Source organism: Periophthalmus magnuspinnatus, chromosome 6 (genome assembly GCF_009829125.3).
Source record: "Periophthalmus magnuspinnatus isolate fPerMag1 chromosome 6, fPerMag1.2.pri, whole genome shotgun sequence".
Lineage (NCBI taxonomy): Eukaryota > Metazoa > Chordata > Actinopteri > Gobiiformes > Gobiidae > Periophthalmus > Periophthalmus magnuspinnatus.
Genome location: NC_047131.1, coordinates 30,378,736 through 30,395,369, shown reverse-complemented (window position 1 = coordinate 30,395,369; position 16,634 = coordinate 30,378,736). Strand labels below are relative to the sequence as shown.

General features: G+C 41.6%; 1 protein-coding gene across 1 annotated transcript in view; it reads right to left on the bottom strand.

Moving 5' to 3' along the window:
* Window positions 1-12,472, bottom strand: part of LOC117371916 (immunoglobulin superfamily member 22-like) — a 35,427-nt gene extending 22,955 nt beyond the window's left edge. The window contains exons 1-8 of the mRNA XM_033967590.2: window positions 12,432-12,472; window positions 9,797-9,931; window positions 7,018-7,154; window positions 4,848-4,947; window positions 4,150-4,186; window positions 2,928-3,096; window positions 1,514-1,627; window positions 1,244-1,406 (exon numbers count right to left, since the gene is read on the bottom strand). Coding sequence (XP_033823481.2) covers window positions 1,244-1,406; window positions 1,514-1,627; window positions 2,928-3,096; window positions 4,150-4,186; window positions 4,848-4,947; window positions 7,018-7,154; window positions 9,797-9,931; window positions 12,432-12,447 — 871 coding nt within the window. The 5' untranslated portion in view covers window positions 12,448-12,472. The remainder of the gene's footprint in view (window positions 1-1,243; window positions 1,407-1,513; window positions 1,628-2,927; window positions 3,097-4,149; window positions 4,187-4,847; window positions 4,948-7,017; window positions 7,155-9,796; window positions 9,932-12,431) is intronic.
* Window positions 12,473-16,634: the final 4,162 nt, after the last annotated feature.

The following is a 16,634-nucleotide window of genomic DNA, read 5'->3' as shown; positions in this document are numbered from 1 at the left end:
GGGGTGAGGGAAGTCTGGGAGTCCCTGCTTAGACTGCTGCCCCCACGACCAGGTCCCAGATAAGCATAAGAATGGATGGATGTTTTTTAATTTATTTTATGTTTTCTGTTTTTAATAAAATTAGCTTTTGCGCCACCGTGAGCTAGCTAGCTGCTTTTAACTGTATGTTTTTACTGTATATTTTAAACTTTTATATATTAATGCTTTTGTTCTTGCTTATTGTTGTAAGACGATCTTCAGTGTCCAGAAAGGTGCTTAATAAACAAAATGTATTATTAATATTATTATAAGAGAAACAATATACTGTGAATTTCCTTAATAGATTAACAATAACAATGATTTATATAGAATTTTTTTGTTTTGTTTTGTTATTGACCCGATTCATGGTTAATATGTCTGTAATCACCGGGCCCGTCCACATGAAGCGCTCAAGTTTTTGTCTGTCAGCATAAATCATCTAAAGTAAAATAATTCAACACCCTAGAGAGGTGACTTCAAGACAAAATATTGATATGGAAAGTTTTGGATTCAGTCCCTTAAAAACAATGACAATGTTTCAGTATTTGTTTCTGTTTGTCTTTTCCTGTTATCGTGTCTTTTTAATTATGCAGCTGTATTTTTTATTTGCTGCTGCCGCTTGGCCAGGACTCCCTTGAAAAAGAGGTTTTTAACCCTCTGGTGCACAGCGGTCACTGCAGTGGACAACAACTAAAACAGAACTTTCTCTTTAATGCATCGGTTTAAATGGTGGAGCTGCACATCAGTGTCTACAGTGCTCTCTGCTGCCACACGCCATTGTGGTCAGTTCAGTGGTGAGTCGGTGTAACTGCAAGTAAATTTCCTCTGATTGGTTTTCTTATTCAGGCCTATACAGTGTTAAAATTCCCCAGAAATTGTTGAAATGTTTTTCAAAGCATAAAAAGAAACATGTGTCTGTATATTTACAATACAACACAAGTTAATTCATTTTTACAGGCAGTTCACAATGTTGTTTCATGTCCTGAGAAGAATAAAAATCTTGACCAAGGCTTTCATAATTCATGCATCAGAGGGTTAATCTCAACGGGACCTTCCTGGTTAAATAAAGGTTAAATAAATAAACACATTTGTGGATGATGATGATGATGTTTTGCTGTTATCTTCAAAAACCTTAAACCTTTCATAGATTTCATCAAATTTCAGAACATAAATGCAGCCTATGATCCATCAAACACCACGCTCCTCTTTTGTGTTTCCCTTTTACCTATGACATGAAGCCTGGCCGTGAGTCTTTTGTCTCCGACCTGCAGAGCGTACGTGCCCGTGTCACCGAGGCCGACGCCGGAGATACATAACATGTGTTTGGTTCCCATCTGCTTGACTTCATACTTCCCGAGAGAATACTGAGTCCGCAGCAGCTCCGAGCCCTGGATATAGAAAATAAAACGCAGAGAGGATGAGACTTGTCTGCACTTTCCTCACACACACACACACACACACACACACACACACACCACCTCCTGACACATCTCACCAGGAACCACTGCATTCTGACGTTTGGATCTCTCAGCTCCAGGATCGTGTCAAAGACGACGTTGGTACCGGCTTTGGCTGTGAGATTTTCCAAAGGCTTCAATACACGCACCATCTGAAAACAAATACGCACGGAACGGATTTATATTTTCATCAGGAAATGCATGTTCCACCTGTGCTGCTGCTGTGGCCCGTGTCTTTGTGGCCAGAGTTCTATTACGTAACGCTGCAGGTGGATTATGTCGCCATGGAGATGTCACTGTTTTGCTTGAATGTTCCACAGTACGGTATCAAACGTTCGCTGAAGAATACCTTAAATCAGGGGGCGTCTAACACATTTTCACCGAGGGCTACATCAGGAAAATGGTCACTCTCAAAGTTCCAGGTGTAACGTAAAACGAAATTTAACTACTGTACTTTTTCACTTATTCATAAACTTTCTGTATTTATTACTTATTCGTTTTACAAATATTGCATCTGTATTTCCATAGATGTAAAAAAAATATGGCTGTATAACTTGCTATGTCCTGATAAACTGACATTTTAAGACAGTCAAACCTTTTACTTTACCTTGTTGTGGGCCACATTAAATGACTCGGCGGGCCACATTTTGCCCATGGGCCTTAAGTTTGACACATGCGCCTTAAAGCATGCATTCTCGCCTCTCCGCAGATATGTCCTGTAACTTGCCCTGATGGTGTCACCTGGCTATCTCCAAGGAGACAGATGTGTGGATAGACTGCGGAACATTCCAGGCAAAGTAATAATATCTCAATGGAAAAAAAAGGATGTGGCAAGATCTTCATAAGAAAAGTCGCACAGTGCACCTTTATCTGTTTCCTGATCTATGTTATAATGTTGTTTCCTCGTCACAAACAGACCTGGAGTTGTGCTTTGTTTCATTCACACACGTTTAACGCACAAACTCTGCAGATTTAGAGTGAGTTTTTCCACCTTGTGATGTCACGTGGTGATACAGGAAGTGCTCCACTGTGTTTTTAAACTGCACACACCTTCACTAGAATCATTTGGATGATTTCAGCCCTGGAATTGCCACTTACGTCGACTGAACTAAAGGTAAAACGTAGCTGTTAACCTGAAAACTACCACGTAATGACATCACAAAGTGGAACAGAGCGTTTGGATCTTTGGAGATTTGAACAGACTAATTATAAAGTGTAACTCAAACATGTGTGAATGAAACAAAACATAACTCCAGGTCTGTTTTTGATGAATTGACAACATTATAACCTCGCTTAAACGCTCACAAGAGTCACTTTTACGCACTACAGCACCTTTAAGTTTATTACCTTTCTCATCTGCTCCATTTTAGTCTCTAACCCTTAAAACACATCGCCTTGTTTTTCTCGTCTGATCCTGTGATATCTGAACATCTCTCCGTGAGGCGGACGTACCTCCACCTCCTCTTTCTTCTTCATCTCCTTGAGTTTCTTCAGGATTCCTCTGAAGTCGGTGAAGCCGTGCTCGGCGCAGATCCTCTCGTAGTCTTTTTTTTCAGCTCCTGACAGAATCTTCAGCATCTCCTCCTCTGTAGGTGGTTTCTTCTCTCTCTTCTCCACGGAGCTGGAAAAGGCCAGAGATCAGGGAAAAGCAGCTGTGCCGGTATAGATTTATTTATACAAATCTATATGTGTTTTAATTACTGTTTGTAGTACAGTGTGGGCTGGAAGGAACTGAAATGACAGATGTAAATGAGTTCTACTGGATGCTATTTTTGTGCACTCATATCATATAAAAAGCACCTTATTCCCACTCCTTTTCGAGCTTAAATAAGTAAAAAAATATGTGATAATATGTGCGTTAAGTGTACTGGATATGTGCGTTTATTAATCTGCTTGAAATAATAAAATGAATAAATAAATCACCATGTTTTCTGGAGCATAAGTCGCACTGGAGTATAAGTCGCACCAGCCAAAAAATGCATAATAATGAAGAAAAAAAAACGTATTTCACATGCAAAACCGCCTTAAAGACTCTTGAATCGATGTATAAATGTGCGCCAAAGATTCCTGACAAGAAACTCAGACAGTATTAGCGCTGTCATATCTCCAAATTTTGATAATCTGCTAATATATGCGAACATCTGTCTGCTATTTAAAATTATTCATTGCATTGCTAGTTCTCAACAACTCGAGTCAGTAGGGCGCCCTCTAGAGGAGAGTGTAGCTTTTCAAAATGTAGAACCTCTTTCACTAAACCGTCTTTCTCTGTTGACGCTAAATTGAGTCAGTGGAAAAGTTAAAGCCAAACGAGATTATAACACGCACAGGTTTTCAAAAGTTTGCACAGTATTTTTGCTATAACCTGGCACCTTTTATCCCGTTTTTTAACATCAGTGTAATGTTGTGCGCTGTCCTTGTCCAAATAAAACCATACCATAAATCGCATCTGAGTATAAGCCGCACCCTTGGCCAAACTATTAAAAAAAAGTGCAACGTATAATCCAGAAAATATGGTAATTAATGAAATGAAGCCTACATCACATCATGATTTTGTTACTGTCTTCATAGTTTTGACTTGACACCTACATTACATCCATGGTCGAAATAAAAAACGACACAAACACACATGTGAGTATCATTGGACAGAACAGTGTGCACGTTCCGAGGTTCTTACCGTTTCTTCAGCATCTTTTTCAAGTCTAACGCAGGATCTGAGAATAAAAGACACGGTGTCACGCTTAAGGAAATGTATGAACAGGGCCGGTCCAAGCTATAAGCGGAATGAGCAGCTGCGTAGGGTCCCCGAGGCCAGCAGGGGGCCCCCAAGAGCTCAAACATTCACACTGAAAATACTATAATATATCAAGTTTTAATGGACACGGGGCTTGTGTGTTTACAGCAGACGAAATATCCCTATTTTGTATCTATAGTAGCAAAATATCTACTGTTTAATACGTTTGTTTTTGAGTCGGGCAGAGGTGAGGGCAGCTCTGTGTTTACCCCGGTGCAAGGACCCCACGTAATGTAAATGTAAGAACACTGTCGCCAACTGGAACGCATTAAAATCCAGCAGAAACGAAGAAAAAATGGCTAAAATGTAAAAAATCTTGAACCCGCCTTATGTTTGTGTTCTGTTCTTGTGACTATAGTTCAGTCGTTGGATGTTTTCAGTCTGATTTTGGTCATAAAAACACAAAAACAACTGGTCAAAGTGATGAGAGCAGAGTCAGGATGTTGTCAAATGTGAATCTCCAACAGCTGAGCCAAGAGGGGGACAAAGTTCAGACACAAATCCAGCTTAGGCCCCCCCTGAACGCTAGAACCGGCCCTGTATACGCACAAATATTGACGTGTGCTGCGTTTTACACCTACTTTCCGTAACAATCAGCGAGACGGAGTAGATAGCTTCACCGTGAACGTTAGCGGCGACACATCTGTAAACGTCTCCATCTTCCATAGACAGATTTTTAACCTGGGAAAAAAAAAGCAAAACGCAAACACAAAACAGTCCATCTGTGCAAAGCCTGAAACTGTAACTATAATAAACGCAGTACACACGACAAACAGAGGGGGGGCAGTGTGATTCTGGCAAGTCTCCAACAGGCATTTAGCGTCATTTCTTGAGGAGAAGCAGATGGTGAGGGAAGATTCATATGTCAGCGCCCACAAGTTAATTGCTTTATAATAGTTATTTAAGCTTCACTTAGGCGGCACGGCTGGTACAGAAAAAGCTTTAAATCTACTACTGGTTATAAATGAAAGACTCAGAAAGAAGCGATCCTCCTTAGCCTTATTTCCATGTGATGTACGCGACGGAAAATGTAAACGTTGGATAGTCGTAGAGCTCGTGTGGTTTAAATAGTGACATTGAACTGTGTGTCGCTGAATAAACAAACCCAACGCAAAGAAAATACACGTTTCAAGTAGAATAACTCCATAAGCCTGTGTAAATCTAGCGCGTTTGTGTCCGCCGATCTGAAGGTTGGGGGTTTAAATTCCGCTCTTGACATAAACGTGGTTGGGTGAGTGTGCCCCTGGTGTTTGAATGTGTGTGTGTGGTTTCTTAATGTGAAGAGCGGTGAGTGTGTTCAAAGTGGAAAAGCGTTGAATAAAAATGTGACCATGCACCAGCAGAGAGTTTGTGTGTGTGTTGGATGTGGATTAACCAGTGAAATGTCTCTGCTGTTGAACTGTGTGTCACGGAATAAATAAATCCAGTGTGAAGAGGAAACGTGGTTTAAGTTTTATGACTCTATAAATCTGTAAAAATGAGAAATGAGCGACGTTTACCCCAGAACAATGTGACGGAACTTTAACGATTGTCACATTCTAAACCAGGACTGAATCAGGACTAAAACAGGACTAGGCCAGGATTAAATCAGGGACTAAACCAGGAACTAAACCAGGACCAAACCAGGACTAAACCAGGTCTAGACCAGGACTAGGCCAGGAATAACCAGGACTAAAGCAGCACTAAACCACGGACTAAACCAGGGACTAAATCAGGACTAAACCAGGACTAAACCTGGGACTAAACCAGGACTAAACCTGGGACTAAACCAGGGACTAAACCAGGGACTAAACCAGGGACTAAACCAGGGACTAAACCAGGGACTAAACCAGGGACTAAACCAGGGACTAAACTGGGACTAAATCAGGACTAAATCAGGACTAAACCAGGACTAAACCAGGACTAAACCAGGACTGAACCAGGACTGAACCTGGGACTAAACCAGGACTAAACCTGGGACTAAACCAGGACTAAACCAGGGACTAAACCAGGGACTAAACTGGGACTAAACTGGGACTAAACCAGGAACTAAACTGGGACTAAACCAGGGACTAAACTGGGACTAAACTGGGACTAAACCAGGACTAAACCAGGGACTAAACTGGGACTAAATCAGGACTAAACCAGGACTGAACCTGGGACTAAACCTGGGACTAAACCAGGACTAAACCAGGACTAAACCAGGGCTAAACCAGGGACTAAACCAGGGACTAAACTGGGACTAAACCAGGACTAAACCAGGACTAAACCAGGACTAAACCAGGGCTAAATCAGGACTGAACCTGGACTAAACCAAGACTAAAGCAGGATTAATGCAGGACTAAACCAGGTCTAAACATGTTGAATCAGTGTTTGAGTTTTTTGCACTTTAAACCTGGAACATTCTTCCTGAAGATGTGACTCAGGCCTCGACTTTGACAAAGTTTAAATCCAGACTCAAACTGTTCTGTTTCTCTGCTGTGACTGAAGGGGGTTTATTCTGCACTTTTCTGTTTTAATGTTACCTTTATAATGATTTATGTTTTTATTTTAATCTCTTTCTTTTTCTGTACAGCACTTTGAATCACCTTGTGTCTGAATCATGCTCAAATAAACTTGTCTGTGTCTGGCCGCTCTACAAATGATGTTTACGTCAAGCGCGGGATTCAAACCACCAACCCTCGCATTCGTGGACAAACAGCTGATCTCCTGAGCCGCTTCACTTCACTTTCCGCTGTCTGTAGTGTTTAGGTTCAGAACGTGTCGTGGCACCTTGAGTATGTGCTGGTTGTTGAATTCTTCATAAAAGTTGAAGGTCTCGTCGGACAGGGGGGTCCCGCTCGCTCGCTCCCAGACGACACACGGCTGAGGTTTCCCTGTCACCTTTGCTCTGAACACGGCGTTATCACCTGAGGAGCAAAAACAAACATATTACGCTATTTTCAGATCTGTTTTAATGTCGTTTCCTCGTCACAAACGCACCTGGAGTCGTGTTTTGGTTCATTCGCACATGTTTAACGCACAAACACTGATCCGTACAGTATTTTCATGAGCTTCAATGGTATTATTTTCATAGTATTTGAGTAATTTTCAACGTGGAAATGTGTATTGTGATATTTTTAAATGAAATAATGGCAGAATACACGGTTTAACTGATACTTGGACGCGTTTTAAATGTTTGTAACCTGCCTGGGGATCTGCGGACGGAAATTAGCTTCAGTTAAATCTGGTGTAAAGCATCTGTTCTTTTGTGAGATGAACGTGTTTGCGCATGGTCCCTGTTCAAATAAATTAAAACTAAACAAAAGCACAACATGGTATCAGAGAGTGGACGTCTATATAACGCAGCGTAATGTGTCGTCCTGCCGCTGATCCGTTTCTGTTTTGAGTTTTGAAGCGACAGTCATCTCCTGCGGTTGGCGTTTTGCTCAAAAGCTGGCGCCTGATTGGCTCCTGGGCCCCATGTGTTCGTTGCGCCTTCACCTGCAGCTGCCACGCCTTAAAAAAAGCCCCGCCCCCTTCCCCTCGGAGCTGCTGGATTCTGTCTGTGAACCGTGCGCCGCTTTTCACCTGCGTCTGTAAAAATAATACAACTTTAACCTTGTAAAATCGAGACACTTGTCGTCTCTAAATTAGCTCTGAGATGGTTTTGTTTTGTTTTTTTGCGGTTTATTTCGTACCAGTTTGAAACTCGTTGAGCTGAAATATAACCCTCACATTTACTTTATAATTAAAAGCTGTTTACTTACCCTTTTCTCTACTTTCTTTCATCCCAAGGAACAGTTTGTAACAGCAAGTTAATCAACAACACTGTATAAAATGTGTTTACGAGGAACTACTTCATAAACCGCCTGAATCTCTCACTTGTTTGTTGAACTTTGAAACTTTTAAATACAAGATTTCACAACTGTCCGAGCCTAAAACCTGGAACTGAAATGGGAAAAAGGAACAAACTGGATCCACTGGTGCCACTAACGCGCTTTAATAATGTGGTGATAAACATTTATAATCACACCTGCTCCTGTTTTTATGCTTTAAATAGATCCATGTAGTCATATATCGTGTTTGTTTTGTTCTGTACTTCAGCAGAGCGCTCATGAAAAAGACTGAGTGCTCTCATTGGGCTCTCCCCGTATAAACAAAGATAAATAAAAACGTAGCAGTCGACATCTAAAGTGCGCCGTGGTCCAGTGACTCCGCGGCGACGTGCGTCTTATTCTGCAAATCATATACGAGATATTAAAATATAACGGAGGCGAGGGATGAAATGTTTGTAAAGAACTGGAGAAGTGGGTGTTCAGGATCCCAGGCGACTTAACCTCCTGAGACCCGAGCTCTTGCAGGACTTTATTTGCAAAAACTGTGCAAAAAAAAGTGCTTGAACACATATATTTTGTGTAAAAAACAAAATGAGAAACAATTGCGCCTCTGGGAACAATGTGTCTCATTTGTGCTGCTGACATATGCCTTTAAATAAAATAAAATAAAATAAAATAAATAAATGAATGAATAAATAAATAAAATTTAAAACTATATATTAAAATACAATAGAAAATAAAATAAAATATAAATAAATAAATAATTAAATAAAAAAATTAAATACAATAAAAATATAAAAAATAAAAAATAATTAAATAAAAAAATTAAATACAATAAAAATATATATATATATATATAAAAAATTAAATACAATAAAAATATAAAAAATAAAAAATAATAATAATTAAAAAATGAAAATAAATAAATATTCTAAACTCTTAGAAATATTCAAAATTGAACATGTTCTTGTTGCTGTTCTTCTAAAAATTTGCACTGTGGCCTAAACAACCCAAAATGTGTCGTCCACAGATGAGGACACCGGGTCTCAGGAGGTTAAGAAAACTACAGCCGTGTGACCTTTACTTGAGTTTAAACTGCTTTTAAAGTGACGCTGGTTGTAAAATAAGAACATTTATGTTTAAAAAGGACGATATTGCACTGGTTTACTCATTAAAAACAGACCTGGAGTTGTGTTTTTTTGTTTCATTCACACGTTTAACGCACAAACAAACCTGCAAATTTAAGCTGAGGTCTTTTCTCAGTTGTTGCTCTGTTCCACCTTGTGATGTCATCATGTGGGGATACAGGAAGTGCTTCACTGTGTTTTTAAACTCCACACACCTTCATTTCTAGAATTAGTTGGATGATTTCAGAGCTGGAATTGACGATATTTACAGAACTAAAGGTAAAAAAAAGAGTAGCTGTTAACTTGAAAACTACCACTTCATGACATCACAAGGTGGAACAGAGCGTTTTGAGCTTTGGAATGAAACAAAACACAACTCCGGGTCTGTTTTTGAGGCGGTAACGACATTCTAACACGGCGTAAAAACCTCTTAAGAGTCAGTTTTGCGCAATACAAGACCTTTAAAATAAGAATTACATTTACTTCAAGAAGACTTTACATTTTTCACCCGATGTTTCAGCTGGAAAATTGTCAAAAACAAACTCCAAAGTGCACCAGAGAAATGCCACGTGTTGTCAGGGAGATAAAAGGATGGGTTCACCTCACCCTCTTGTGCAGTAACGGGCCGCAGTTTCTCCTCGAAATCTGGGACGGACTCTCCCGCGGGGACGTGGGGCGACGTCTGGACCTGGGTGTAAGTCTCCACCACGGCCGAGGATTTACGCTGGATCGAAGAATGTTCTGAGGGAGAGAGGACAGTCATTTATACGGACTTTAATAGAACTCAGATGGATTTTAATGCAGTGGAATAAAGAGGTTTAATCAATAAAACTCATGTTAAACGAAGTATCAGCTACTTTTGTCTTTTTTTCACACAACTACCTCTATTTTACACATCCATCCTTATTTTTCTTTTGACACATCGAATAACCTGCGCTCTGATTGGTCGGCAACCGCGAGTCTATCGGCGGTGATAGCATCCGTCGCTATAGGGTTTTAAAAGACGACTTCGGTTGTACGCTAAAATAATCTAAGAAAATGACATAAAACGTTCACACACAAACAGAAAATGAGTAACTTGAATTAAATCTGTGCGCACAATTACACTAATGTCCTCCAGAAACTTCTTCTTCTTCTTCTTTTTATTGTTTTACGGCGGTTGGCAACCATTGTACAGGAGCATTACCGCCACCTACTGTTCCGGAGTATGGGTCAGAAAAGGCTCACAGTCTGATGCGCAATTAAGTAAATGAAATTAAATTAAATAAGATGAAGAATAAGAAGGAGGAGGGGGAAGGAGAAGGAGAAGAAGGAGAGGGAGGAGGAAGGAGGAAGGAGGAGGAAGGAGGAAGGAGGAAGGAAGAAGAAGGAAGAAGAAGGAAGAAGGAAGAAGAAGGAGGAAGAAGGAGGAAGAAGGAGGAAGGAGGAAGGAAGAAGGAAGAAAGAAGAAGGAGGAAGAAGAAGGAAGAAGGAAGAAGAAGGAGGAAGAAGGAGGAAGAAGGAAGAAGGAGGAGGAAGGAGGAAGAAGAAGGAAGAAAGAAGAAGAAGGAAGAAGGAGGAAGAAGAAGGAGGAAGAAGGAAGAAAGAAGAAGGAGGAAGAAGGAAGAAAGAAGAAGGAAGGAAGAAGGAAGAAGGGAGAAGGGAGAAGGAAGAAGGAAGAAGGAAGAAGGAAGAAGGGAGAAGGAAGGAGGAAGAAGGTAGAAGGTGGAAGGTGGAAGGTGGAAGAAGGTAGAAGGTGGAAGGTGGAAGGTGGAAGAAGAAGAAGAAGGAGGAGGAGGAGGAGGAGGAGGAGGAGGAGGAGGAGGAGGAGGAGGAGGAGGAGGAGGAGGAGGAGGAGGAGGAGGAGGAGGAGGAGGAGGAGGAGGAGGAGGAGGAGGAGGAGGAGGAGGAGGAAGGAAGAGGGAGGAAGGAAGGAAGGAATAAAATAAAATAATATAGTCTGAAGTCCTCCAGAAACACAAAGTTGCACCTCTTAAATACCCTCCTAAACAGGAAGTACCTCCCCCAGGTTTATACCATGTACTTCACAGGGGCTGTAGGTGTAACTTTAACTTTACTGTACTTTTGAGGGGCTTTAACCCAAAAGTGTTTAAACATAAAACTAAACACTTAAGCATTAAAACAAAATACACAAAGACATTGAGACAAAAAAAAAAATAACTTAACCCAGTTCTCCCCTCCACATGGTCCGGCCCACGACCACGCCCAAGGATTTCAAAATGGCCGACACAGGCCACGCCCAAGGATTTCAAAATGGCCGACACAGGCCACGCCCCCTCTTTGTCTGGACCATGTGGAGACTCAGGTAAGAACAGACACATATTTAAACTGAAATGGATAAATTTAACTGTATAAACTGTCTTTAAAGTGACAGGTGTAAGTGTGGGGTTTAACTTAAAGGTTGAGCAGAAGTAAAAGACTAAACTAAACAAAGTTACGTCGAGTGTTCAGCTGAATCTTGACGAGTAATAGAAAATGAACAAATGTGTGAATATAAACGGGGTTAGGGTCAGATTAACGGGACAAAACTGCACTTTGCCACACATGATTTAAATGTTTCTGCTGTAATGCTGCAGTACAGTTATATAAATATCGATTTTGCTTTTTTAAAGAAGCATTTTATGGGCCTAAATTATTCCGATTGTGGGAAAACTGACCCAACATTAGTAGTGCACAGGCCGTCTCATAAATGGCACAACATTGTTTTTTATTTTTTATTTTAAATGACTCTATTTTCTGATCTGTTCTCATGTTGTTTCCTCGTCACAATCAGACCTGGAGTTGTGTTTTTTTTTGTTTCATTCACATGTTTAACACACAAACCTGCATATTTAGGCTGGGCTCTTCTCTCAAACTGAAAACACACTGTTCCACCTTGTGATGTCATCATGTGGCGATACAGGAAGTGCTCCGCTGTGTTTTTAAACTCCACACACCTTCATTTCTAGAATCATTTGCCCTGGAATAACTTATTTATACTCAGTAAAAGGAGCTGTTAACTTGAAAACGACCATTTCATGACATCACAAGGTGGAGCAGAGCATTTTGAGCTTTGAGTTTTAGTTTTTTCCCCGAGTGATGCAGAAAAGAGGGAGTGTGTGATCATAATTTTAACCTAATTTCTACGATAACAGTTAAATAAATGGTCACAAATTGTTTTTTACCTACATTTAAAAACAGGAAACATTCAGCTATTTTTGAATTAAACATTTGTGTAGCTGCTGAAACTGACGCTACATACCATCCATGCTTTTCATTAATCCTTGTGAGACTTTCCTGAGTTTGGAGGAGGTCACGGTGGACGAGGAGGAGGAGGAGGTCATGGTGGACGAGGAGGAGGAGCAGCTGAACGTTGAAGAATGTGACATCACTTGAGTTGGTGTGATCTGACTCAATGGACCCCTGGGCTCCTCCATCAGGACCGGCCCGTCCCCGTTGGTCAGGGAGCGCTCGGCTGCCATGGCGATGAAACGAGAGGACCGTCGGGATGCGGACAGCTGCCGAGAGACATAACAAGCGACGTGACGAAGCAAAAGGTGAAGACATGAAGACGAAATGTGCAGAAACCAGACTTTTATCTTATCGTCCCGTCCTGCGATATGAATTTATACTTTCTCACGCGCGTCGGACAAAGAAAAGCAAAGATGCGCGTCGTATCTTTGTGGTATTTGGGTCTACTTCTTTCTAACACCGGCCTCGTTCCTCTCCTCATCCTCTCGTTCCTCTGAGGAGAACAGCCAGAGACCAGAGCAGTGTTTTGTGTCTTTGTAAAGATCCTCACAAAGCTCCAATTAAAACACAACCAGCAAACTCTGCTCTTAAACTCTTTTCCTCACAGCTGACATGACTGCGCTGTAGTTTTTGCACGTAAAGACATAAAAAAGGCTGTCATAAATAAAAAGACATGAAGACAAAACCTCAAAGTTGAATGTAAAGTGGCTCTAGTGGCAGATTAGCGTTTGTCTACTCTGTTCATAGTGCTGAAAGTTGTGTTAAAATCGCAAAACTGCTGCAGAAATAGTGACGTAAAGTCCAAAATAGGTTCATATTTTAACAATTAACAGGCCAAGTAGCTCAAGTTCTGATCTCACTGAAGCAGGAACGCAAGGAAACTGAGTGTTTACTTTTAGTTTTGAAATGGCAAATTGCAAAACAGATCCTTTTTTCCATCTGTTGTAGATAATTTCAAAAAGCACAGAGCACAAACACACCTCACCTGTCACAGAACGGCCGACGCTCCAGGCTCTTTCCGGCTCTTCCAAACCAAACGTCTCTTTTTCCTCACACACTCCTTCTCTCACTGTGGGGCGCAGCACAGTGGACTCTTAATTCCTCGATTCTTTTTGGTACGTTGAACATGTTTAGGGTCTGGGGGGATGCTCCTTTAACACCTGTTGTGTCGTGTCTTGGATAAATTCAATTGCTCTGGGACGATGGGCTGCGTTAGAATGTTAATGTCTCCAAATGGTGGACAAACGGCGCCTGTGTGGGACTGAGTAGGTCAAGGCATTAAAATAAACTCTTATCACCACTGTAAATATAAAATGTTCAGTTACAGCGATTTATTTTTGTATTCAAATCTAAGAAACGTATTCAGGATGATTAATAACACAGCTCCAACTACACTGAAACATTTTATTAAACTTTATTCTGAACAAACTCCCTGATCCTCGGCCTTTGCTCTGTCGTCTTTTCATTTCAAACCATCAGAGAATCAGCCCCAGACTCTGAAACTGTCTGTAGATTTGAATCGTTTTATCAGAAATTTGAAAAAGTACATTTAAGTTCATCAAACGTGTCACATCAGTGTAGTTCATTTTGTTCTGTTTCTCTTTAAAAACCTGCACAGAATGATTTTTATATTTGTTTGGACTGAAGGAAACATCGTATACTGGACTTTTATGCTTTTATTTCACCCTCCCTCAACCTCTCTTTCTCTCGCTCACTCTCTCTCTCTCTGCTTTCTCTCTGTCTCTCTGCTTTCTCTCTCTCTCTCTTTCTGTTTTCTCTCTCTGTCTCTCTGTTTTCTCCCTGTTTTCTCTCTCTCTGTTTTCTCTGTCTCTCTCTGTATTATCTCTCTCTGCTTTCTCTCTCTGTGTGTCTCTGTTTTCTTTCTGTTTTCTCTCTTTCTTTCTCTCTGTCTCTGTTTTCTCTCTCTCTCTCTGTTTTCTGTTTTCTCCAAACCCAGTCCACTGCAGATCTGTGTCTCTGCCCTCGTCCTTTGATTTTGGATCATTATCGTTTTGAAAATACACAGTTGATTTTAATGTTTCATAATCATTAATTTATTGGAAGTGAATAAGGAATCGTAGAAATAAAACATTTCACTGCATCATAAAGTCACAAATCAGATAAACCTGAAGAACCTGTCTGTGTGTGTTGTGTTCACCTGTCTGTGTGTGTTGTGTTCACCTGTCTGTGTGTGTTGTGTTCATCTGTGTGTGTGTTGCGTTCACCTGTGTGTGTGTGTTGTGTTCACTTGTCCGTGTGTGTGTTGTGTTCACCTGTCTGTGTGTGTGTTGTGTTCACCTGTGTGTGTGTTGTGTTCACCTGTCCGTGTGTGTTGTGTTCACCTGTTTGTCTGTTGTGTTCACCTGTGTGTGTGTTGTGTTCACCTGTGTGTGTGTTGTGTTCACCTGTCTGTGTGTGTTGTGTTCACCTGTCTGTGTGTGTTGTGTTCACTTGTCTGTGTGTGTTGTGTTCACCTGTCCGTGTGTGTTGTGTTCACCTGTGTGTGTGTTGTGTTCACCTGTGTGTGTGTTGTGTTCACCTGTCTGTGTGTGTTGTGTTCACCTGTCCGTGTGTGTTGTGTTCACCTGTGTGTGTGTTGTGTTCACCTGTCCATGTGTGTGTTGTGTTCACCTGTTTGTCCGTGTGTGTTGTGTTCACTTGTCCGTGTGTGTTGTGTTCACCTGTGTGTGTGTTGTGTTCACCTGTGTGTGTGTTGTGTTCACCTGTCTGTGTGTGTGTTGTGTTCACCTGTCTGTGTGTGTGTTGTGTTCACCTGTCCGTGTGTGTTGTGTTCACCTGTGTGTGTGTTGTGTTCACCTGTCCATGTGTGTGTTGTGTTCACCTGTTTGTCCGTGTGTGTTGTGTTCACTTGTCCGTGTGTGTGTTGTGTTCACCTGTCTGTGTGTGTTGTGTTCACCTGTCTGTGTGTTGTGTTCGTCTGTGTGTTGTGTTCACCTGTGTGTTGTGTTCACCTGTGTGTGTGTTGTGTTCACCTGTGTGTGTGTGTTGTGTTCACCTGTCTGTGTGTGTTGTGTTCACCTGTGTGTGTGTTGTGTTCACCTGTGTGTGTGTTGTGTTCACCTGTGTGTGTGTTGTGTTCACCTGTCCGTGTGTGTGTTGTGTTCACCTGTTTGTCCGTGTGTGTTGTGTTCACTTGTGTGTGTGTTGTGTTCACTTGTCCGTGTGTGTGTTGTGTTCACCTGTCCGTGTGTGTGTTGTGTTCACCTGTGTGTGTGTTGTGTTCACCTGTCTGTGTGTGTGTTGTGTTCACCTGTCCATGTGTGTGTTGTGTTCACCTGTGTGTGTGTTGTGTTCACCTGTGTGTGTGTTGTGTTCACCTGTCCATGTGTGTGTTGTGTTCACCTGTTTGTCCGTGTGTGTTGTGTTCACTTGTCCGTGTGTGTGTGTTGTGTTCACTTGTCCGTGTGTGTGTTGTGTTCACCTGTGTGTGTGTTGTGTTCACCTGTCCGTGTGTGTGTTGTGTTCACCTGTGTGTGTGTTGTGTTCACCTGTCCATGTGTGTGTTGTGTTCACCTGTGTGTGTGTTGTGTTCACCTGTCCGTGTGTGTGTTGTGTTCACCTGTGTGTGTGTTGTGTTCACCTGTGTGTGTGTTGTGTTCACCTGTCCATGTGTGTGTTGTGTTCACCTGTTTGTCCGTGTGTGTTGTGTTCACTTGTCCGTGTGTGTGTGTTGTGTTCACTTGTCCGTGTGTGTGTTGTGTTCACCTGTGTGTGTGTTGTGTTCACCTGTCCGTGTGTGTGTTGTGTTCACCTGTGTGTGTGTTGTGTTCACCTGTCCATGTGTGTGTTGTGTTCACCTGTGTGTGTGTTGTGTTCACCTGTGTGTGTGTTGTGTTCACCTGTGTGTGTGTTGTGTTCACCTGTGTGTGTGTTGTGTTCACCTGTTTGTCCGTGTGTGTTGTGTTCACTTGTCCGTGTGTGTGTGTTGTGTTCACTTGTCCGTGTGTGTGTTGTGTTCACCTGTGTGTGTGTTGTGTTCACCTGTCCGTGTGTGTGTTGTGTTCACCTGTGTGTGTGTTGTGTTCACCTGTCCATGTGTGTGTTGTGTTCACCTGTGTGTGTGTTGTGTTCACCTGTCCGTGTGTGTGTTGTGTTCACCTGTGTGTGTGTTGTGTTCACCTGTGTGTGTGTTGTGTTCACCTGTCCATGTGTGTGTTGTGTTCACCTGTTTGTCCGTGTGTGTTGTGTTCAC